The sequence below is a fragment of the Ammospiza caudacuta genome, chromosome 24 (assembly GCF_027887145.1).
Source record: "Ammospiza caudacuta isolate bAmmCau1 chromosome 24, bAmmCau1.pri, whole genome shotgun sequence".
In the NCBI taxonomy this organism is placed as follows: domain Eukaryota; kingdom Metazoa; phylum Chordata; class Aves; order Passeriformes; family Passerellidae; genus Ammospiza; species Ammospiza caudacuta.
Window position 1 is genome coordinate 6,749,452 of NC_080616.1, and position 23,983 is coordinate 6,773,434.

At 57.9% G+C, this 23,983-nt stretch overlaps 1 protein-coding gene across 1 annotated transcript in view; it reads left to right on the plus strand.

Annotated features, from left to right (window-relative positions):
- The first annotated feature begins 6,471 nt into the window (after positions 1 to 6,471).
- ITPR3 (inositol 1,4,5-trisphosphate receptor type 3) overlaps positions 6,472 to 23,983 on the plus strand; it is a 40,802-nt gene continuing 23,290 nt past the window's right edge. Inside the window, exons 1-11 of the mRNA XM_058819452.1 lie at positions 6,472 to 6,591; positions 12,154 to 12,224; positions 16,715 to 16,836; positions 19,394 to 19,480; positions 20,388 to 20,546; positions 20,645 to 20,743; positions 20,827 to 20,910; positions 21,950 to 22,096; positions 22,182 to 22,277; positions 23,295 to 23,345; positions 23,794 to 23,936. Of these exons, the coding sequence (XP_058675435.1) occupies positions 6,503 to 6,591; positions 12,154 to 12,224; positions 16,715 to 16,836; positions 19,394 to 19,480; positions 20,388 to 20,546; positions 20,645 to 20,743; positions 20,827 to 20,910; positions 21,950 to 22,096; positions 22,182 to 22,277; positions 23,295 to 23,345; positions 23,794 to 23,936 (1,148 nt within the window). The 5' untranslated portion in view covers positions 6,472 to 6,502. The remainder of the gene's footprint in view (positions 6,592 to 12,153; positions 12,225 to 16,714; positions 16,837 to 19,393; positions 19,481 to 20,387; positions 20,547 to 20,644; positions 20,744 to 20,826; positions 20,911 to 21,949; positions 22,097 to 22,181; positions 22,278 to 23,294; positions 23,346 to 23,793; positions 23,937 to 23,983) is intronic.

Below are 23,983 nucleotides of genomic sequence, written 5' to 3' on the forward strand. Positions count from 1 at the left end.
GGCTCTGATAAGATGTGCCTTCATTCACGGCTGTGCGCTGACCACAGGCCACATGAGAGGCTCAGCACGGCCCACTTGGGAGCAAAGGAAGCACAGCGTGGCCTGGCAGCCCCTCTGCAAGGAGCTGCTGGGAGGAGAGGCTGTGCCTGGCCATGCTGGAGCCCTTTGGGGCTCTGCAAGGGCTGGGCATGATGTGGGATCTGATCCCAGTGCTGCTTAGGAAATCTGCCTGTTTGTCACAGAATCCCAGACTGGTTTGGGGTGGGAAGGAGCTCAAAGCTCACCCCATTTCCATCTCCTGCCATTGACACCTTCCACTCTTCCAGGCTGCTCCAAGCCCTGATGGGACCAGGTCTGGTCTGGGTGCTGCCCTGATGTGCAGGAGAAGGCCTTGGTGAATAAAGGAGGATTTTCCTGCGATGTAAATCCTGTGGGGTTGAGCCAGTGAGGCTGGCAGTGCTGCTCCCACACGGGCACAGCTGTAATGGGTGAAAAAGAAGCAGATTTGGGGCACAGCTGAGGAGGATTTTGAAGGTGGCTGCACACAGGAGAGCTGGGCAGTGCAAAACCTCTTGGGCAGCTGATGGAAGGGATGGGAAATGATGAACAGGGCTCTTCCCTCTGCCATCCTGAGGGTACAGCTGGCAGCCCCAGCCCCTGCTCCACCCCCCAATTAACCCGTGTTTGTTCATTAGGGGAGTTACAAGCCTGTGCAAACACTTCCATTTGCTCTCGATAAAGCCAAGGGAGGAGAAATCCCTGCCCGTGAGGTGTGGCCGGACCCCACAGGCTCCTCCCAGGGGTCTGGGGCTCCCGAGGGCCACCTGGCAAGGCCGGAGCATCCCTCCTTGCCCAGGTGTCACCCCCTGGCTGTCCCCAACCCCGCTGCTCCCACGGCATTTGTCCCAAACTTGGCCCGGTGTCGCTAACAGCAACTGCTAATTGTTCCCGAGCTCTGTACTATATTTAATTCCCCACTATTATTTTTTCCCCTTTTAATCATAAAAAGCCTAAATTTCCCTCGGGGAAGGTTATTGGCTCGAGTGTGGAAATATACCTGTGCCTTGCATGGCGCTGGGCCACGGGGGCTTTGGCTGTATTTTTAAATCCAAGTACAAAGTGTCTTCGCCATTTAACCCTTCCCAGGAGGGAGAGTGGGAGGAAAGGAGTGTATGGGGGGGTTTCTTCCCTTTTTCTCAGCTCCTGATTGAAGCAGGGTGGGTTTGGATGCATAGACAGCAAGGTGGGCAAAGAGAAGAGGGGAGGTTTGAGGTATTTACCCCATATTCCTGGCATTGAGGAATCTGGCTGTATTTTTAAATCCAAGTACAAAAACCAGCACCATTTAACCCTTCCCAGGAGGGAGAGTGGGAGGAAAGGAGTGTATGGGGGGGGGGGGTTTCTTCCTGTTTTTCTCAGTCCTGCTTGGAGCAGAAGAGTGGGGTTTGAGGGATTTACCCTGTATTCCTCTGGCAAGGTGGGCAAGGAGGAATGTGAGGTTTGAAGAATTTACCCCATATTCCTCTGGCAATTCCTCTGATTTTCCCTCTCCCAGACCCACCAGGAATGAGAGTGGGAGGAAAGGAGTGTGGGGGGGGATTTCTTCCCTTTTCCTCAGCTCCTGCTTGTAGCAGGATGGGTGTGGATGCATGGACAGCAAGGAGAAGAGTGGGGCTTGAGGAATTTACCCCATATCCCTCTGGCACGGTGGGCAAGGAGAAGAGTGAGGTTTGAAGAATTTACCCCATATTCTTCTGGCAATCCCTCCACTTTCCCCTCTCCCAGACCCACCAGGCTGCTCCGAGCATCTCCTCCTCCCCAGCCCCGTCCTGCCCCCGCTGTGGGTGTGTTTTGGGGCTGGGGTGCCCCGAGGTAACCCGGAGCCTCACACCTTTGAGGATGTGGGCCAAAGTCATCCAGTCTGAGAGCTATTTCGGGGGAGAGCGGCTGCTCCCGCGGGAGCCCCGGCACAGCCGCCGCCGGAGCCGGGCTGGGACGGGCAGGAGGGAAGGAGGGAGCCGCTCCCGCCTCCTCCCTTCATGAAATCACCCGAGGGGGCTCAGCCCTTCCCCCGCAGACCTTGGGGCGCCTTTCAAGCGGCTGCTGCAGGGGGAGGTTTGGGGTTTGCAGCTCGGAGCAGATTTGGGGTGTCGCTCTCATGGCTGTGGAAGTTCTGCGCCAAAGGAGCGATTTTGTTCAGTGCTCTGCGCTCTGAAATGCTCGCCCAGAAGGAGAAATGGGATTGAAACAAGCCTTTTTTCTGGCCTGGGGTCAGTCCTGGTTTCATCCATCCCAGCCCTGCTTTTCTCTGGGGTGGGAGGATGGGGCAGCAGCTGAAAGGCTCCACACAGGCTTAGTGCTGCCTCTGGGTGCTCCTGACCCTGCTGCTGCCCCCAGAGCCACCAGACGAGGGGACAAATTCCCCTCCTGGCCCGAGAACCCCCGTCCTCTGCCTGACCCTCAGCAGAGCCCTCTCACTGCCTGCTCTGCCCGGCACAAGGGACCGAGTGTCTCCCTCCCTCCTCCTCCTCGAACAAAGGCAGCCACAGTTGTTTTCCTCCTTCTTCTTCTTCCAAGTTGTTCCACCCTTGAGTTGCCGGCCTTGATTTGGGATTCCTGAGGGGACCAGAAGGCAGAGGGGCCCTGGCAGGGTGCTGGGAAGCTGTTTGGGCACCAGCACCCATCTGCCCTCCCCAGCAGCTCCATCCCCTCCCAGGGCATCTGGACAAAGCTGAGCTCCAGGTGGGATCCTATGGAGCTTTGGGGGTGAGGATCCAACCCCAAGTGATCTGTTCTGGGAATGCAACCCCATCCCAGTGCAGGGAACGCTCCCTGCCAGCACGGGAAGGGTGGGCAGGTGAGGGGAGCTCTGCCAAGGGAGCACCCCGTGGGCAGGGCGGGGGCCTGGGGCAGGGAGGGGACCCTGCAGCTCCTTCAGAGGAGTAATTTCAGCATGAGAAAGGAATGTGGCTCCCGGGCCTGCCAGGGATGGGATGGGATGGAGGCAGTGCTCAGGAACGGGGATGATTTCTGCTGGCCTGACTCACTGGCAGCCTCCTCGCAGCCGCTTCCTCTCCGGGAGGCAGAAACTCCCAGTTTTTATTTATCACATGGCTTAAAGTAGGGGTGAAGGAAGGAAATGTTCTTATTTTTAACTGCTCTGTCTCCCCGGGGCCTGGGCCAGCGCTGGCAGAGCAAGGTGGCCACAGGAGCATCCCCATGGCCAGGGCTCCCCCTCACCTGAGCACTGCAGCTCCCCACGGGCTCTGAGCCCATGCACGGAGTGTCCCTGCAGGCTGGGATCATCGAGGGACCCTGTGCAGAGCGGGGACACCCAGGGTGGGCAGGGGGATGGCTCAGTGTGGGCACAGCCATGCTGAGGGCACCTGAGATCCACTGAGCCCCAGGGAAAATTCATTTCTTTTTCCTTGAAGCCACCTGCCCGTGCTGCTGCTCATGTGGGGACAAACCTCGGGGGCCTCCTGGGGGTCCCTGTTTGTGCCCTCCACAAGGACAAAGCTACCACCATTCCAAGGGCTTTGGGGGTCCCTGTTTGTGCCTCTCACAAGGGCAGAGCTGTCACCAGTCTGGGGTGCTGGGGGTCCCTGTTTGTGCCCCCACAAGGACAGAGCTATCACCATTCCCATGGTGTGGGGGTCTCTTTTTGTGCCCCCACAAGGACAGAGCTGTCACCAATTCCTGGGTGCTGGGGGTCTCTGTTTGTGCCAATTTGGGGTGCTGGGGGTCCCTCTTTGTGCCCACCACAAGGACAGAGATATCACCAATCCCATGGTGTGGGGATCCCTCTTTGTGCCCCCCACAAGGACAGGGCTGTCCCAGAGCTGGAGGATGAGGAGGGTTTCATCCATCCCAGCTCCATCCAGGGATGATTTGATGATGTTGTGTCACCATTCCCAGGGTTCAAAGTGGGCACGGCGGCACCCCTGGAATATTTTGGGTTCCTCAGCTGGCTGGGCACTGGCAGCACCCGGTGATGCCATGGGTGGGATGGAGGCTCTGTCCTGCTATTCCCAGTCCTCCTGGGTGGCAGAAACCAGGCCAGGTGTCTGTTTGAGTAATTCCACGGGATTTTTGCACTTACAGAAGGTTTTTCTTGCCCAGCCATGCCTGGTGAGGCTGGTGGCACTGGTGTGGCACAGCCACAGTGCCCCTCAGCTGAGGCACTGAGCTGAGGCTCATGTGTGTGCTCAGATCCAGGTGTGAAGTTTGGGACTTTGGGGCTTCCCTTGAGCTCCTGTTGTGAAACCTTCATTTGCTTCTAAAAGCAGTGAGATTTTGTTGGTTCTTTTTTTTCTTTTCTCATGATCTTCTCTTTCCCCCCTCTGTTGCCCTGAGATAAATGCTTCTAAATTTGTCCTGTGCTGAAAACGCAGCTAATCCTGATGGACCTGAATTCGCATCTCCCCCCCAGAGGAATTGCACTAATTTTTTTCCCTTTGTTCTGCCAGGGGACCTGTCCATTTCCTAGTGGAAAGAATTAAAAAAAAATCACTATTTAGGGCAAGGTTTATATTCCCGAAACCTATGTTTGTTTGTGAGAAAAGAGGACAGGAGGGAAATAAATGAGAAAAGCATCATGCTGCTTTTTTTTTTTTTTTCTTTTTCCCTCTCTCGATATTGTTTTTACAGCAGGCAAATTTTAATTAAAGTGAAGAACTGGGTCGCTTGTGCTGTCCAGAAGATGCTCTGAGGACGTGCTCCTTCCCCACCTGTGTTAATTTGGGAGAGCTGGCCCAGCCTGGAGGTGTTGGGAAGGCTCCTTGAAGGATTCAGGGACAGGGTGGGCTCTGGAGGAGGGTGTGGGGGTCTCTCCTCCCTGCTCACATCCCCTGGTGGTGATGCAGGATTTGGATGTGGCTTTTTGGGTGCTGGGCGAGCCCTGTGCTGCTCCCAGGGCCGGGATGTCACCGCGGAGGGGACAGGAGGGGACAGCGCTGGTGGGAGGCAGAGCAGGTGCGAGCTGGCCCTGCTGGGAGCGGCAGGAGCCACCTGGGCTGCGGGAAAACAGCAAGGAGGGGCAGGAAAATGGCAGAAAAATCCAGCGAGAGCCGCCTGGAGCTCACCTGGGGCTCTCCCTGCTGCGGGACCGGGACGGGGACGGGGACGGGGACGGGGAAAGGAACAGGGACGGGGAAAGGAACAGGGACGGGGAAAGGAACAGGGACAGGGAAAGGAACAGGGATGGGGAAAGGAACAGGGATGGAGAAAGGAACAGGGATGGGGAAAGGAACAGGGATGGGGAAAGGAACAGGGATGGGGACAGGGGTAGGGAAAGGAACAGGGATGGGGACAGGGGTAGGGAAAGGAACAGGGATGGGGACAGGGACGGGGAAAGGAACAGGGACAGGACAAGGATGGGGACAGGGACAGGTACAGGGACAGGGACTAGGACGGGGAAAGGGAAAGGGACAAGGAGGGGAACAGGGACGGGGAAAGGAACAGGGACAGGGATGCGGACAGGTACAGGTACAGGTACAGGGACCGGGACACGAAAAGAAAGAGGTACAGGGACCGGGACGGGGAAAGTGAAAGGAACAGGGGCAGGGACAGGGACAGGAACAGGGACAGACAGGGACGGGGAAAGGGAAGGAACAGGGACGAGGACAGGGATGGGGACCTGCGGCTCCAGCAGTGTCACCTGAGGAGGGGCTGCACCCCGGGGGCGGCACAGGAGGGGTCGGGGCCGGGGAAGGAGCGGCGGCAGTGCCCGCTCGCTGTCGGTGCCTGGGGGGCTCCCCGCGACCCCCGGGGCCGTCCCAAACGGGGCAGAGACCCCCGGGCTGGGCTGGGGGCTCCGTGCTGGCTCTGAGCGGCCCGAGCGGGGTTCGTGCCGGGGCTCTCGGAGGTGGCGGAGCCGAACCGGGGCACCGAACCGGGGCTGCCCGCGGGCACCGGGGCTCTCGGAGGTCACAGAACCGAACCGGGGCACCGAACCGGGGCTGCCCGCGGGCACCGGGGCTCTCGGAGGTCACAGAACCGAACCGGGGCACCGAACCGGGGCTGCCCGCGGGCACCGGGGCTCGCTGCCGCCGCCCCCCCCGGCGGGAGGCGGGTGCGGGGGTGGGGCCTCCGGTGCCCCCCCCGTCCCGGGCGGCCCCGGGTCCCCTCCCCGCTCGCTGCTGCCGGCGGGACTTCCTGATCCCGCCGCATTGGCCGCAGGTAGCGCAGCTGTGCGGGACGGGGCACGGACAGACGGACAGAGCCCATGCGGACACTTAGCTGAGCTTCATCCCCCGCCCCCCCCCCGCTCCTCCTCCTCGTCTTCCTCCTCCCTCCCTGCCCGGCTCCCTTCCTGCCCGGCACATGTAAAACTTGTGCGTGCGGCTCCGCTCCCGTCCCGCGGCAGGAGCCGGGCTGGGCTCGTTCCCCCGGCGGAGCAGAGACCCCTCCTCACCCCCGGAGCGGGGACGCCCCCCGGCTCCGCTGGCCCATGCTGGATTTCGGCCCGGGAAGGTGACTGCGGGAGGAAGCGGCGGTAACCATGAATGAGATGTCGAGTTTCCTGCACATCGGGGACATCGTCTCCCTGTACGCCGAGGGCTCCGTCAATGGATTCATCAGCACCTTGGGGTGAGCCAGGGACTCCCGGGGCCGCCCCGAGGGGATTCCGGCAGGGACGGGACGGGAGCGGCGGGAGAAGGAGCCGGGAAGCTGCGGGCAGGGACGGGGACAGGAGCCGGGCAGGGGGACAGGCTGTCCCCGGGCTGGCAGGGGCACGATGTGACCCTGCAGGGACCCTGAGCCCCCTTTCCCTGGCCAGAAGCTGCTTCACCCCATTCAGGGCTGCGGGATCAGATGGGTTTGAGCAGCGCGGGGTCGGTGGGCTGAGGATGGGGACAAGTGAGGGTGACAGCTGGGCCAGCCGGGGACCCTCTGGGGTCATTCTGTGCTCCCAGCCCTGCCCGGTGTGGCCGGAGGCTGCCGGTGTCCCAGGCACGTTTTTCCTCCCTCAGTGTCGCACACAGCCGGTGGTCAGCGGGATTCGCTGCAGGGGCACCAAGCGGGGCTGGGGGACGGGGCAGTGCCAGCCCCGGGCTGGGGGACAGGGCAGTGCCAGCCCCTGGCTGAGGCAGCTCCCGGGACGTGGCAGGACGGGCCGGGGATCTCTGCCCAACCTGGGGACCTGTCCCGTGTCACTCCTGGGCACAGCCAGGCCAGCGATGCCCCCCTGCTCCCCCCGGACACGGTGGGTGACAGGAGGGCCACCCTGGGGCACGGCTGGGTTCTTCCTTAGGCTCGTTCAGGAGCCCAAAGGTGCCCGCAGCCCCGGGCAGGGGGGATGTGGGGCCGTGCCAGCTCCTGCCCCACGCTGCTGCGTGTAGGAGAGGCTGAGCTCAGGCAGGAATGCTGACTTGGATGGGATTCCTGGGGCAGGAGCTGCCCGGCTCTATAATCTGCAGTGAATGCACTTGCTCCCACATGCCTGAGCTGCACATACCTGCGCCCACACGCCTTCCCTCAGCCACCACCGGGCACGTGTGGCACTGGGCTGCTGCCCACCGGGGCTCCCTGCACCTGGCTGCCCAGAAATGGGGGCAGAAGCGCCCAGACCCGCCGTGTGTGCAGGCACAGTGCCGGGCAGCAGGTCCTGCAGGCGCAGCCTGTCTGTGCCAGCCCTTCCTGCATCCCCAGGGGGGTTTTGGAGAGCTCTCCTTGGAGAGCAGGGGATGCTGAGCACTCCTCCAGCCCCTTGGAAATGGGTCTGCAGGAGGCTCTGCAGGGACCAGCGCTGGTCGTTGTCCCCAAACACGTCCCAGTCGCTCAATTAGAATTATTGGCTCATTTTTGAGAGCTCTGATCCCTTTGCAGCTCTGGCCCTCGCATCCCCCTTTCTGCCAGGTGTTTCTCCAGACTTCCCCAGAAGCAGCTGAGCAGCAGGGCTTGCTTGGGGAGCCTCTTCTCTGTGTCCCAGCACACCTCTGCTGGGCAGCCCCACTTTCCCAGGCTCGGTTCTTTCCCTCCTCCCTCCCGAAATTGTTTTCCCTGGTGCCCTGCGACATGGGAGACCCAACCGCACCTTAAATCACTCCCGCGATAAGGGACCAGGTGACTCACCCGGCGTGCTCCTCCTGCCACCGGGACCTTCCTGAGCTCATTTGCAAGGCAAACAGCTCTGCCAGCCCACGCGGCCGCCCTGCCCCTGCGGAAGCCTTCCTGCCATCCTTCCTTGTGGAGGGGCTGCCTCTGGGCTCCGGCTCTGCAGCGGGATCCTCTCTTTATGGGGTGACCCCAGGAGTGTCCCCAGGTGTTGATCGCCAATGTCACATTCAGGGTGGCTGCTGTCACATCCCTGTGGGGTCTCCGGGGTGTGAGGTGGAGGTCAGGGGAGCCCTGCAGCCCCGCCTGAGGCTCCTCTGCTCCCCAAATCTCTCTGTCAGACACAAACCCTCCCTTTTTCCTCTTTCCCTCTTTCCCTGTCCTCCCAAGGCTCTGCAACAATCTGGGAATGTCCCTGACCACTTCCCTGCTGTCACCCAAGGAAAAGGTGTTTGTCCCTTTCACCCTCTCCTTGCTTGTGAGCAGGAAAAACATCCCAGGCCAGCTCAGGCTGGGCTTGGGGAACGCCAAGATACCCAAACCAGCCCAAACGCTCGGGTCAGCCCAAAGCAGAGCCCTGGGAAGGCAGAACCAGGCTCAGAGCTGCTCACAGTGACCCTTGTGGGGCTGGGGCCACGGGATGGGCAGATTGGAGTGGCCAGAAGAGCTTTTGGGGGTGAGGGATTTGCTCAGGAGGATTTTGTGCTGCCCCATCCCTGCCAGGGGCTCCTGGAACCCTTCAGGGGCTCAGAACGGGCGCTGGCAGAGGGGAAGGGTGGGTGACAAACCCAGCTGGGTGCCAGGCAGCTGTTTCAGGTGAAATCACACCTGTACCTGTGCTTGCAGGTGGATTTCAGGGTGGAGATGCACTTGGTTAAAGGGTAACTCCAGCTCTGCCGGGTCAGGATGATCCCGTCCCTGCCGGAGGGAGGAGGAGGAGGAGGAAGCCGAGCCCTCCTGGCACCGGGACAGCACCAAAAAGCTGCATTTTTGTGGCTGCCCCGCTCACTTTGCTCTCTCCTCCCTCCCCGAGGGGCTGACCCGGCTCTACAGCCAACAAGGAGCTCTCATGACCCTCCTCTTCCTCCTCTTCCTCACCTCAGGGTTTGCTGGGCTTTCTATTGGGGCTCTCCTGGCTCTGTTGGGGTTTCTCAGAGAAGAATTCCCCGTACCCTGATGTGCCCCTTGGCATCCTCTGTGCCACATCTGCGGATGGTTTCTGCCCAGCCCAGGGGGCTCCAGCTGTGCACTGACCCCGGGGAGGGGTCAGGAGGGTCCCGTTGCCCCGGATTTTGGATGAGCTCCTTCTCCCCTGCCCTCGGGGAAGGTTCTGCCTCGCGCGGGGCCAAATGCACCATCCCAGGGCCAGGGAATCGCTTTGTGCTCGGGGTTTGGAAGCACCAGGGAACCCCGCTGGGGCTAAGAAAGAGCCGGCCAGATGCTCACCCGTGCCTTGAGGGGCTCATCAGGGCTGCATCCCTCCCTTTCTGCTCCCGGAGGGGAATTTGGAATGGCAAAATGACCTTCCATGGGCGCATCCCGCCTCCTGCCTCGCTCGGGATCCTCCTCCCGCTGCTCAGACACCGCTTTCCCATTAAAAGGTGCCCTTTGGGGAGCTTCCCTGGCCCATCCCACCGCGGGAATGCCGGTTGTTGTCCCGGCCCCAGCAGCCTCCCAGGTGACTCATGTCCACTCTGTCAGAATCCTTTTTTTTTTTTTTTTTTTTTTTTCATTATTTTCAGCAGATTTTTAGCTGAGGAATGTTCGCCCAGAGTATCAGTTTAATAAAAAGAACACTTCTTGTTCCTGTCGAGCGTGTAATCCTGGGATTAAAGATGCTGGAAGTGCCTTGAGATCGTTAACTAATTAAGATTTCCAGGCTGGCAGGTCACTCACTGTCTGTAATCCTGCCCGGTGGAGTGGAGGGAGAGGAGAGGCTCCTGTGCTCTTTTCTTCAGTGCTGAAAACAAACCCGGCAGCTCAGGCCTTTCCTCAGGGACCCCCAGCAATAAGAGTGGAGGATTTGCGGGTTTAAATGCCCAGATGAATCTTTCCAATGGAGCCTTTCTGCCTGAGGGCCAGGGTTTCACTCCCTGATCCCCCACTCATGGATTGGTGTCCTCAGTCCTTGCTGGTTTTTGCTCCCAGGCTCATCCCAAGGGTTTGTTCTGCCCTGGATCCCCTCAAAAGAACAGAACAGAAACCAAAACTGCCCCTGAGTGACACCAGGGCTGGGCTGGGGCTTTGCATGTCCCCTGTGCTGCTGCAGCTGCTCTGGTTTTTCCCCTTTCCCTCTTTCCCTGCCCTCCCAAGGTGCTGCAACAATCTGGGAATGTCCCTGGTTACTTCCCTGCTGTCCTGACCCAAGGAAAAGGTGTTCGGAGAGCCCCAAACCCCCTGTTTGCAATGCCCTGTCTGCCCACAGCTCATGGGTTTGGGGTTTTTCCAACCTCCCAGGTCTTTGCTCATGGTTTTGAAGCTTCTGCTGCCACCAGGCAAATTGCTTTTCTCCCTTTCTGTGAAACGTGAGGCACAGAAAGCAGCACAGGGGTGTCAGAGCCCGGTGCCAGCCCACGCCTCCTCACAAGGCCACGGCAGCCCCGGGGTCCCCGGGGTCCCCATCCATCAGCACCGAGGCCAAATTCCTCCGTGCCGAGCCAAAGGAATTCTCTCCTCCTCCAGAGAGCGGCTGGGCTGAGGGAAGGAGGCTGGAGCTGTGGCTGGGATGGGTCTGCTCCTGTTTTATCCCTTTGCAGAGCCATCTCCAGCATTTTCGGGTTGTTTGGGGGACACCGAGAATCCCTTGGGGACAGCAGGGACAGCGCAGGCTCCCCTTGCTGCTCCAGGCTGTCGCTGCCCTCCTGTCCCACCATGGTGGTGCTCTGCTGGCCACTCTCACATCCTCCCGAGGATGGGGACATGCTTCTCTCTCTCTCTGCTGGGCAGGAGCAGAGTTCCTCCTGTTTCTGTGGCTTCCCAGGGCTGGGGAAAGCGGCTGAGCGGGTACAGCCTGTCCTGCTGGAGCTCCCAGTTCCCTCCCAGCACAGGGAGCCCCTCGGGGGATGCTCCCCCCTCTGATCCCCCTGCCTGCCAGGCTCTGCTTTGCTGTTCTCCCTAACTCTGAAAAGCAACGTCCCAAAATCAGCCCCCAGCACCCAAAGCCAAGTCTGTCCTACCCACCCCAAAATCAACACCCAAGGCCAAGCCTGTGCCACCCACCCCAAAATCAGCCCCCAGCCCCCAAGGCTGAGCCTGTGCCACCCACCCCAAAATCAGCCCCCAGCACCCAAAGCCAAGCCTGTGCCACCCACCCCAAAATCAGCCCCCAGCACCCAAAGCCAAGCCTGTGCCACCCACCCCAAAATCAGCTCCCAGCACCCACAGCCATGCGTGTCCTATGCACCCCACAATCAGCCCCCAGCACCCAAAGGCCAATCCTATCCCACCCACCCCACAATCAGCCCCCAGCACCCAAAGCCAAGCCTGAGGGATTTTGCTCAATGCTGGGAAAGCAGAGGTGGGCAGGGAGGAGACACAGAGCCTTGATCTGATGGGCAGAGCCTGCAGCTCTGATCAGATAATAATTAATAACTGGGTTTGGGGGGCCCTGCCACCCCCATGCACAGCACCTGCACCCTCTGTGTCCCTGTGGGAAGATAATAATTAATAACTGGTTTTGGGGGGCCCCTGCCACCCCTGTGGGAAGAGTTCCCAGCCAGGGAAGGAGAGCTGGTGAATGGAGCTGAACTCCTTCTAGTTTTGCTGGATTAAAAGTGCAATAACAGAGCTGTGTGTGCAGCAGGGAGAGCTGGGCAGGGCAGGGTCCCCTCTGGCACTGATCACCCTGCAAAGGAGCTGCAGTGACTGCCACAAACCTCCCCTGGTCCCTCAGTGCTGTGCCAGCCTAAGGCGGGGCATGGAAAACACCCAGGGAAGCAGTGGGAACTGAGGGAAGGGGGATTCTGCTCCTGAGGAATATTTATGGGTGGGAAACAGGAGCTGAAGCTTTGGATTTGTCACTCTGGGCCATGACAACAACTGTGCACCCTCAGCCCTGCTGTTGCTGACCCTACTCCTGCTGTTTGTCCCCCTCAGGCTGGTGGACGATCGGTGCGTGGTGGAGCCGGCAGCTGGAGACCTGGACAACCCCCCCAAGAAATTCAGAGGTGAGGCTGGGACAGCTCCAGCTCTGGGAGCAGCTCTGGGGCCTGTCCTGGCATTGAGCAACCACCTGGGATGGGATGGGATGGGATGGGATGGGATGGGATGGGATGGGATGGGATGGGATCCATGGGATGGGATGGGATGGGGTGGGATGGGATCCATGGGATGGGGTGGGATGGGGTGGGATGGGATCCATGGGATGGGGTGGGATGGGATGGGGGCACAGCTCTGCCCTGTGCTGCACCCACCTGGGAGGTGCTGACTGCCCCAAGTGCTCAGGGTGCTCCACACTCAGGCAAGGGCCCTATCCTGGCAGGATTTGAGTGCCTGGATCACACAGCCAGGGAGGAGAGAGATGGGAAAAGTCCCCAAACCTGTGACTGGGGTGTTGGTTTAGGGCAGCTGCTCCTCTCATCCCCCTGTTGTCATTTTATGTCTTCTTTTCAATAAGACTTTTTAAATATCAGTTCCCCACTCTGCCTTGTGCCTCCACCTTTTTCTCAGAGCGGCTTTAACAGCACCCAACCCCTGACCACCCTCCTTTCCCCCAACACATCCCAAGACATCAATTCTTCCACTCTCTCAGGATCCCACCAAGCATCTGCCTCTCCACAGGAGTCATTACCATTAATTCATTCATTAATCTAATTAACAACCCATCCAGCACCTCCAGCATCCCCCAGCACCTCCATCCCCATATCCCACCCTGGGGCTGGATGCTCAGCAGCCACCCCATCCCCTTCCCTGGCCGTGCCTGTGGTTCCCTATCTCTTTTCCAGGCGCAGGTTTTTGGGCTCAGCCCTGCTTTTTTGCGCTCCCTATCAGGATATCCAGCTGTTTGTTTTAATGGCCGGAAAGGTAGAGCTCTCCCTGCTCGATAGCCATCGCCTGCAGCGAGGTGGAAACAAGGGCTGGGGCTGCTCCCGGCCCCGAGGCTGCGGGAGATTTTCGTCCTCACATCCTGTGGCCGGACCCTGCCCTATCCTGCAGCTCACACGGGTCGTGCCGGAGCTTCCCGCTGGGAAAACAGCCGAGCTCAGCTCCCAAAAGGTTCTTTGGAAATGCCAGAACCCACCTGGGAGCTGTTCCTGCCCGGCTCCACACCTCTCAGCTATTTGCTTTTTTTTGCTTTTTTTTGTTTCTTGCGGTTTCTCCTCCCTCCCTCCACAGAGGTTCTTCCCAGCCCATCTCAGGCGCGGCAGGAAAAGCTTCCACCCTGCCAGGCCAGGGGACAGCGGGACCTTCAGCTGTGCCACTGCTCTCCCTGGTTCCCCAAGGGAGTCACCTGGAGGTTTTGCCCCCCAGGTCTCTCTGAGTTGAAGTTGTGCCCCCAAAGTCACTCTGGGTTGAAGGTTTGCCCTCCAGGTCTCTCTGGGTGGAAGTTTTGCCCCAAAGCCACTCTGGGTTGACATTTTGCCCTACAGCCTTCTCTGATGGGAGGTTTCGCCCTCCAGACCTTTCTGGATGGCAGGTTTTGCCCCCAAAGCCTCTCTGGGTTCAAGTTTTGCCCTCAGGTCTCTCTGATTAGGAAGTTTTGCCCCCAAAACCACTCTGGGTTGAAGTTTTGCCCCCAAAGCCAGTGTGGATTGAAATTTTGCCTCCAGAGCTTCTGTGGATGGAAGTTTTGGCCTCAACGCCACTCTGGGTGGAGGTTTTGCCCCCCAGCCTTCTCTGATTAGGAGGTTTTGTCCTCTAGACCTCTTTGGATGGAAATTTTGTACCCCAAAGTCACTCTGGGTTGAAGTTTTGCCCCCCAGCCCTCTCTGGGTTGAAGTTGTGCCCCCAAAGCCTCTCTGGGTTGAAGTTTTGCCCCCAAAACCGCTCTGGGTGGAGATTTTGCCCCCCAGGTCTCTCTGGATGGAAGTTTTGCCCCCAAAGCCACTCTGGATGGGAGGTTTTGTCTCCTAGCCCTCTCTGGATGAAAGTTTTGCCCCCAGAGCCACTCAGAATGGGAAGTTTTGCCCCCCAGCCCTCTCTGGATGGAAGTTTTGCCCCCAAAACCACTTTGGATGGAGATTTTGCCCCCCAGGTCTCTCTGGATGGAAGTTTTGCCCCCAAAGCCACTCTGGGTAGAAGTTTTGCCCCCAAAGCCACTCTGGATGGAAGTTTTGCCCCCAAAACCACTCTGGATGGAGATTTTGCCCCTCAGGTCTCTCTGGATGGAAGTTTTGCCCCCAAAACCACTCTGGATGGAGATTTTGCCCCCAAAGCCACTCTGGGTTGAAGTTTTGCCCCCAAAGCCACTCTGGCTCCAGCCGCACGTCCCCCTCCGAGCTGCCCACTCTGGGCACTGCTGCTGCAGGATCTCCCTTCTCCTCCCCTCCTTCCCACCCCAATCCATTCTCAGAACTCTGGCCGTGCTTTACCCAGGTACCAAAACCTCCTGCTCCCAACACGAGCTGTGCTGGAGCTTTTCCACACACACAACCCCCGCCGTGCCTCAGTTTCCCTCCTTACAAAGCCACGCTCAGAGCCAGGATTTGGATTTGCAGCCATTTCAGAGTCGCTGTGCTGGGTTTTTTTTACTTCCCCTTAGCTTCTCCTTCCCACCAGCACCTTCCAGTGCAGCTCCCATTAATGACCCATTAATGACCCATTAATGACCCATTAATTAGCCATTAACGGAGCCCCGTGCAGGTGCTCGGGGGGGCTCAGGGTCGCTGCCCCAGCCCTGGGGGCTGCTCTGGCTGCGTTGCAAACGGGGCTGGCAAAGGAGATGTGAAACCTGGCCCTGCCCCAGCCGGTGAGAGCGGCACTCCCAGGTAAATAAACACTCACCCGGGCCCGCCGCCAGCCAGAGAAGGGACTTTGGTTTTTTTGTCTTTTGTTTTTTTATTTTTTAAAATTTTCCTTTTTTGTGTCTGAAATTTTTTAAAATAATTTATATGTGTTTTATAATATATGTTTTATATAATTTATATAATTTACATGTTTCTATAATATATAAATTTATAATTTATATGTTATTTATTTTTTTAAATTTTCTTTTTTGTTTCTGAAACTTTTTTATTTTTAATTTTTTTATTTTTTTATAATTTATATGTTCTTATAATATATTTTATATAATTTATATGTTTTAATAGAAAAATTATAATTTATATGTTTTTTATTTTCTTTTTTGTGTCTGAAAAAAATTTATTTTATTTTTAATTTTTAAAAATAATTTATATGGTTTTTATAATATATAAATTTATAATTTATATGTTTTTATTGTATATGAATTTATAATTTATGTGTTTTTATTTTTTTAAATTTTCTTTTCTGTGTCTGAACTTTCTGGGCTGCTATTTCAGGCGTAATTAGGGCGATTCAGGCTGCAGAGCCCTTCCTGCCCTCCCAGCTCGGGAAGGGGGCTGGGAGATGTGAGGTTGTCTGCAGACATCTGCTGTCCTGCTCCAGTTCCTGGCCCTGGATGTCTGCACTTCCCGCCCACCATCCTGGGGGAAAACAGGGGAATTGGGGCAATCTGCACTGCAGGGAGCCTTTGCAGGAGTTTTTGGGATGCCTTTTGTGCATCCTTCAGGAGCCTGAAATAGAGCTGCTGACGCCGAGGTTTTGGGAGTGGGTGCTTGCAGCATCCAGTGCTGGTGATCCAGGTCAGGGAAGGATGGATGTCTGTGTCCTGATGGCCACCCCAGGCTCCTTCCACAGCTTCTGCAGGCTCAGGGTGTCCCGTGGGTGGCAAAGTGTGGTTTGAGAGGAAGTGAGGTTTTTTGGGATGTTGTGGTTAAACCATTAGGTGCTTAGATTTGATTATTGGCACTTGGTGTGGCTATTGAGGATGTGGATACCCTTCTGAGAACACAGGGGGTTAAAAGCAGAGAATTCTTAGGAAAACTTTCATTTGGTTCTGGTCAGTGACAGGTTTAGATTGGGCAGGGCCCACTGGGTTAGTAGAGCTTTGGGTGTAAACTATTCAGGTGTCTTTTGCCAGATGCTGCTCTCAGTTTTTGAAAGATTTCTCACTTAATGCTTTCAGTGTGGTTTTTAACACTCTGTTGTACTTCTCTGCTTTGTTTGCAGCTGGTGCATGGTAGGGGACATGGTACCCCAACTCAATGCCATGTTCTTTAGGGTAGGTGTTGATAAGGCTGGCTTTGAAATGAGCCAAGGGACCTGGAGGTGGTTGATGGTGTCCCAGCCTCCCTCCTGGATCCTTCCCACCAGGATCCTCTCCTCCTTTGGTGCAGCTGGGCTCCATCAGAGCTCCTTCTCCCCCCTGAAGCTTTCCTTCCCGAGCAGCACAGCCATTTCCGATGGGAACACTCCTAATCACGAGTCCAAGCAGTGCAGTCATTGCTGGACTCATTATTTATCCTGATTTAGAGCTGACCCAGCAGCCAGCACACGCTGACGTGACCTCCAGCAGCCCTCCTCACTAATGGGGGGACCATCCCAGGAGTGTCCCTGCCCCTCGGGGACATTGGCCCTGCTGGGGACGCCCTGGTGGCTGTGCAGCCTCACCAGGCTCTGCTCTGTGCTCTGTTCCCAGACTGCCTCTTCAAGGTGTGTCCCATGAACCGCTACTCTGCCCAGAAGCAGTACTGGAAGGCCAAGCAGACCAAGCAGGACAAGGACAAGATCGCCGACGTGGTGCTGCTGCAGAAGCTCCAGGTGAGCAGGAGCGAGGAACCCAGAGCTGGCAGTGCCCACCAGCTGGCTGGGTGATGGCATCCACACCTCTGCTCATGCTGGTTTGGGGTGAGAAGGGATTTCCAGCTGTGTTCTCCCCCTTGTCCCCTGCCCAGCCATGGCTGTGTCACCTTCCTGATGCTTCTTGTGCACAGGAGCTCTGGGAGCACAGCCCTGCAGCCTGGGGCACCCCAGGGCACTCCAGGGCACTCCAGGACACCCTTCAGCACCCCAGGGCACCCCAGGGCACTCCTCACCATCTCAGGGCACCCCTCAGCACTTCAGGACACTCCTCATCACCCCAGGACAATCCTCAACACCCCAGAGCACTTCTCAGCATTTCAGGACACCCAGGGCACCCCAGAGCACCTTTCAACATCCTGGGACACCTCTCAGCACCCCAGGGCACCCCTCAGCACCCCAGAACAATCCTCAACACCCCAGAGCACTTTTCAGCATTTCAGCACACCCAGGGCACCCTGGAGCACCCCAGGGCACCTCTGAGCACCCCGGGACACCCGTGCAGGAGGGAGCCCTGCCTGCAGGACGTGCTCCAAAGGGCTGGGGAAGGGAAAGGCTCCCGTTGGCTTCCCCCAGCCTTGGCCAGGGCCCACATCAAACATTGCACAACGGCCTGAGGCAGCTGGCGAGGCCCCGCCGATGATTCATAAAAGCGAGGCTGGGGAGAGATTTCACTAAATCATCTCATCGGGCCTCCAGCCCAGCCCCAGCCCCGCCATCCCTGGCTCTGCCTGGGCCAGGAGGGGCTGAGCAGTGCCAGGACAGGGTGTCCTGCCCTGGAGGTGCCAGGGCAGGGGCAGTGCCCAGCCCTGAGCCATCCCTGGCACACAGAACCCACAGAATCCCCATTTTCCTGCCCCCCTTAGCCAGGCTTGTAACGTCCCAGCTGTCCTGGCCACGAGTGGTCCCCGGGGCTCATTTCTGAGCCTGATTGATTGCACCTTGGTTTAGGGCTTGTCTTAAAGAGGTTCTGCCATTTCCTGGCTCCTTTCTGCTGCTCCCGGTGTTTCCCAGCCCTGCTGAGCTCTGCAGGCACTGCCCTCATCAGGGAGGTGAGAAACAGCCTGAGAGCATCCCCCAGGCCACGGGGGTGACCTCCTGAGGCAGGAGCAGCCAGGTCTGGACTGGAGGAGCCCTGCCTGTGATGCCTGTGCTCGCCTTTCTGAGCTTGTGCCCCTCACTGCTGAGCTCCAGTGGGTTTGAACTCTGTTTTCTTCACCCAAAGCAGCTCAGACAGGCTGGGGGAGCTTTTCAACCCCTCTGCTGATGTCCCCCAGTCCTCTGTGGGCATTCCTGACTGGGCTTGGGGACAGAGCCTCCCCATGCAAGGGACAGTGTGGCAACATCAGCCCTGGGAACTCGAGCTGCCCCTGCCAGCCCCCCTTGCTGCTGGCTCGGATCTGGAGGGAGATTTAGGATATCTGAGGTGCTGGGTCTCCCATCAGAGCCCTGTTGCTCCCTGGGGTTGTTGTTAAACTCCAAGAGCAGCATCAGTGTGGGATTTCTGGGAGAGGGTTTGTTCTCCTGCTGGCAGCAGCCACCACTGCAGGGCAGTGATGGTGACTCCAGGTGGCACCCAGAGCTCTGTGGGCAGGGAGAAGTCATCCTGGGTGGCACTCAGAGCCCTGTAGGGACAGGTACCAGGCACCTTCACCTCCTTGGGCACTCAGGACCTGCAGCCCCATCCTCCCCCCCAATGATTCCAGATGTTTCCTAATTCCTCTGCCCTCAGGTGAAAGGGGTGAGAGAATGATGGGAAAGGGCAGAGGCTCTCTCAGCTCCATCCCTCTCTGTTTCCCATCTTCCCATCTCAGTTTTGGGGATCCCTGGGCTGGAGGTGCCCGGGCTGTGCCCAGCCTGGCGCCGGAGCTGTCAGCACTCCCTCACCATTCCCAGATTTGCTGTGGGAGCAAATTCCTGCCTCACTCCTCATGTGTCAACATCCCATCACTGCTCCCACTGCCAGAGCCAGCCAGTGGAAAATCTCTGTGGTTTTGGAGAGGGGCTGCTGAGCCTTCTTCACTCCTGGGGACACCTCCTGCAGCAGCAGGTCCAGGCCTGCTCCATCTCTGGGCATGGCACAGCTGGCACTCAGCTGGCACCCTGCCTTTGGCTGCCTGGCTTTGGTGCTGCCAGGAGCCCCCAGTGCCCACATCCCCCATTTTGGGTGTCTGACCCCCATCCCCAGCCTGAGCCCAGCACCCTTGTTTGGTGTCACCCCAAAACCTGCTGTCCTGGGGGAATTCTGGTGCCATTTTGTCCCTGTCCTGGTTTTCAAATCCTCAATTTAAAGGGCCGGTTCCTAGGGCTGGTCAAAGCCACACCCTGGCCCTGGGCTGAGTTCTTGGATGGCCCTGGGCTGGAATTCCTGGTTGAATTCATCCCTGGGGGACAGAGGCTGCTGACCCTGATCCCAGCCCGTCCCGTCCCCTCCTTCCCAGTGTGACCCTGCTGGGATTTGCTCCTGGGGAGGGAGGAGGGTGCTGCTCCAGCCTCAGCTCTTCTCCTCTCGGAGCAGCACGCGGCGCAGATGGAGCAGAAGCAGAACGAGACGGAGAACAAGAAGGTGCACGGGGACGTGGTGAAGTACGGGAGCGTCATCCAGGTACGGGGCAGCACGGGGCCAGCAGGGATCAAACCTGGGTCAAACCTGGGTCAAGCATGGATCAAACATGGATTAAACATGGATCCAGCATTGATCCAACATGGATCAAACATGGATCCAGCAGGGATCAAACATGGATTAAACATGGTTCAAACATTGATCAAACATGGATCCAGCATTGATCCAACATTGATCAAACATGGATCCAGCATTGATCCAACATTGATCAAACATGGATCCAGCATTGATCCAACATTGATCAAACATGGATCCAGCATTGATCCAACATGGAACCAGCATGGATCAAACATTGATCAAACATGGATCCAGCATTGATCCAACATTGATCAAACATGGATCCAGCATTGATCCAACATTGATCAAACATGGATCCAGCATTGATCCAACATGGAACCAGCATGGATCAAACATTGATCAAACATGGATCCAGCATTGATCCAACATTGATCAAACATGGATCCAGCATTGATCCAACATGGATCCAGCAGGGATCAAACATGGATTAAATATGGTTCAAACATTGATCAAACATGGATCCAGCATTGATCCAACATGGAACCAGCATGGATCAAACATTGATCAAACATGGATCCAGCAGGGATCCATCATGGATCAAACATGGATCCAGCAGGGATCAAACATGGATCAAACAGGGTTCCAGCACGGGTCCAGCATGGATCAAACATGGGTCCAGCACAGATCCATCATGGATCCATCATGGATCCAGCACAGATCCAACATGGATCCATCATGGATCCAGCACAGATCCAACATGGATCCAGCACAGATCCATCATGGATCCAACATGGATCCAGCACATCTGGCGAGAGGCTGGTCATGCCTTGGGGGCTGCACTTCTCATCTCCTCCACCCTTGTCTCCTCCAGCTGCTGCACATGAAGAGCAACAAGTACCTGACGGTGAACAAGCGTTTGCCAGCGCTGCTGGAGAAGAACGCCATGCGGGTCACCCTGGACGCCACCGGCAACGAGGGCTCCTGGCTCTTCATCCAGCCCTTCTGGAAGCTCAGGAGCAACGGGGACAATGTGAGCCTGGGGCCCAGCAGTCTCTGAAGGGAGCTCCATGAGCTGGGCTCCACACCCAGGTCTCACCCTCGCTGCCCTTCTCCCATTTTGCTCCCCAGGTAGTCGTGGGAGACAAAGTCATCCTGAACCCCGTGAACGCCGGGCAGCCGCTGCACGCCAGCAACTACGAGCTGGCTGACAATGCTGGCTGCAAGGAGGTACAGGAGGGGCTGATTTTTTCCTTCTTTTTTCCTTTTTCTCCTTTGTCCTGGGGTCGTGACCACGCTCTCTTGCTCTGCAGGTGAACTCGGTCAATTGTAACACCAGCTGGAAAATCAACCTGTTCATGCAGTTCTGCGACCACATGGAGGAAGTGCTGAAGGGGGTAAGGAAGGAGGTTTGACTGCTTGGCTCTGGGGGACAGGACGTGTGAGCAGCCACCTGGCACTGTGACAAGGGCACAAAAGAGCTCCTGCCTCGAGGGCTGTAATTCCTGCTTGAATTCATCACCTGGAGAACAGCACAGGGAGGCGGAGCGGGATATTTTAGGATCTGCTGGCAGCAGGGAGCTGAGGGCACAAATTACCGACCTCAGGGTGGTGAATTGGCTTTTGGGGACAACCCCACGCAGTGCCAGCAGTGGCCTCTTGTGCAGGGACAATTCCAACTGCTCAGCCGTGCAGCAGGGTGGCTGTTGCCTGGGAAAGGAACTTTCCCTGCTGGGCTATTGTTTGAGGCTGAGGTCCTCCAGGAAGCAGCTGGATGGATGTGGATTGTTGGGATCTTACAGCCCTTCATCCCCAGGCACTGTGCTTATCCCAGCTTCCCACATCCTCCTTCCCGGGGTGTTAATGCCTTAAACAGGTCTGGGAGCTGAGCCTCTGCCTGCTCCAGGGCTGGAAAGTGATGGATTCACATCCATTTATCCCTGGGGGTGGAAGCCGAGGGTCACTGCATGGATAATGGGAGTGATGGCAATGCAGGCTGCCTGTGCCCTGTCCCCTGGGAGCAGAGGAGCCTTTGGGCTGCCTGGAGCATGTTTTAGCAGAGCTCCAGGAGGTTGGATGGGAAGAGGTGGCAGTGCTCTGTGGTCCCCAGGGTCACACAGTCCTGCCATCTAGCTGGGAGCTGTGTCCAGGAGGAATCCTGTCCCTTTTGCAGCATGAGGGGTCACAAGAGGAGACACATTGCAGGAGAGCCATGGAGAAATTTCTCCACTGACTGAGTGGTTAAACATGGGAACAGGCTCTCCAGGACAGTCACCATCCCTGGGAGTGTTCCAAAATGAGCAGACAAACACTTCAGGATATGGTTTTAGTGGGCATGGTGGTGAAAGATTGAATTTAATGATCTTGGAGTCTTTTCCAACCTGAAAGACTCCAGGATTGTTTGCCCCTGACCCTCACCCCTGTGTCCTGCTGCAGGGGGACGTGGTGAGGCTGTTCCACGCCGAGCAGGAGAAGTTCCTCACCTGTGACGAGTACAAGGGCAAGCTGCACGTGTTCCTCCGCACCACGCTGCGCCAGTCTGCCACCTCAGCCACCAGCTCCAACGCCCTGTGGGAGGTGGAGGTGAGCAGGGAGGGCGTGGAGGAGGTCATTGGAGCTGTCCCAGGCTGTCCCAAGCTGTGGCTGAGCTCTCCCCTGCCTCTCCCAGGTGGTTCACCACGACCCGTGCCGAGGGGGAGCCGGGCACTGGAACGGCTTGTACCGCTTCAAGCACCTCGCCACGGGCAACTACCTGGCAGCAGAGGTAAGGGGGTGGCAGAGGGCTGCAGGAACGTGCCCTGGGGCTGGGGCACCCCTTGCAAAGGCAGCGCCCACCTCGGGCAGGGAGGGATGCCCAGCATTTCCTCTGATCCTCTCCAGTTTGCTCTGGGAGCTCCTGTGGCTCCTCCTTGCTTGACTCCTGACCACCATCATCATTTACCTGGTTTAGGACCAAATTTCCTCCCCGAAATCCCCCAGTGGAGGGGTTCACTCGCTCAGATGGCTGAGTTTGGCTCCTTTTCTGGCCCAGAGGGACAGGAGGGGGTGGCTGGGGCGTTTCTGTGCTCACCCCATGCCAAGGGACCGACTGGCACAGCCTGGTGCTTGGAAGTGGGACGTGACTCATCCTGCTGTCCTCTCCTGGCAGAGGATGGGGGCAAAATCTGGCTCTGGAAGTGCCATCTGCCAGGTTTTTCTGCTCCCTTTTAAGGCCAGCTCAAAGCCTCCTGAGAGAGGCACAGAGGAATTGCTGCACTTGGATACCAGGGTGTGTCTGGCACTGCCAGCACCGCGGGCTGTGCTCTGCTGCCAGGGCAGCAGGGACCTCCTGGGGATGCTCCCCAGCTGGAGAAGACACCCAAGGGCAGCCCCCAGGACCCTTCCATCACTGTGGGATGGAAACCAGCAAACACTGGTGCTCTGAAATGGGTGCTTCAAACCCAAAGACACTCTGTTAACACTTGAAGACAAAATAAGGTCTCAAGCTGAGCCCATCCTGGGCTGGTGCTGCTCACTGGGAGCTCAGCCTGGAGCCTCCAGGGAGTTCTTGCTGCCACACAGAGCCCAAGTCTGCTCCCCTGGGCTCCCCCATGCTCCTCCCAGGGCTGGGACACCGTGCACTGGGCACAGGTCACATCCTCCAGCCCCACCTGGGCAGGTTTGCTCTCCGTGCTGTGTTCAGGGAAGGCAGGAGCAGGGATCACACACCGTCCCCAGGGGTTTGGAGGGACCGAGCAGGAGGACTGACAGCCGCTTTTCATCTCCCTCTTTAACTTTCCAGGAAAACCCAAGTTATAAAGGAGACGTGGCTGAGCCCAAAGCAGCGCCCACGGTGAGCAGAACTGCTGCTGCCGCTGCCCCAACCACGCCAGCTCTCAGCCAGGGCCTGAAAGCAGGGAAATGCCCCAAAACAGAGCCCCCTGAGGGGATTACAGCCGAGTTTGTCCCTCTGTGCCAGCCCAGCATCCCTGCCTGCACTTAGAGCAGTGTCCCACCATGAGAGGGCCCTGCCAAAACCTCTCGGAGGGGTCCCAGTGCATGTTGGCTCCCCAGGCCACAGGGAGATGCTTGGTGGATGAGAGAGCTGGATGTTCAGGGGGGTTTTTCTGTGCTGTTGGTGATGTTTGGATCAGGGGGGCCTCATAGCTCAGGTGCATCACGCTGCTTGTGCTCCACTCATGCGAGGCTCAGCCCCAGCAAAGCTTCTGCTGCATCCCCCCGATGCCCTGGGCACAGGGGACCCCCGAGCCGGGCTCAGAGACCCCCTCCCCACCGTGCAGGGGGGCAGCAGCCGTGCCAGCCGCAGGAACACCGGGGAGAAGATCAAGTACAGGCTGGTGGCCGTGCCCCACGGCAACGACATCGCCTCCCTCTTCGAGCTGGACCCCACCACGCTGCAGAAAACGGATTCCTTCGTCCCACGGTACAGCAGAGGGGTCAGGGAGGAGGCTGAGTGCTGGGGAAGGGCAG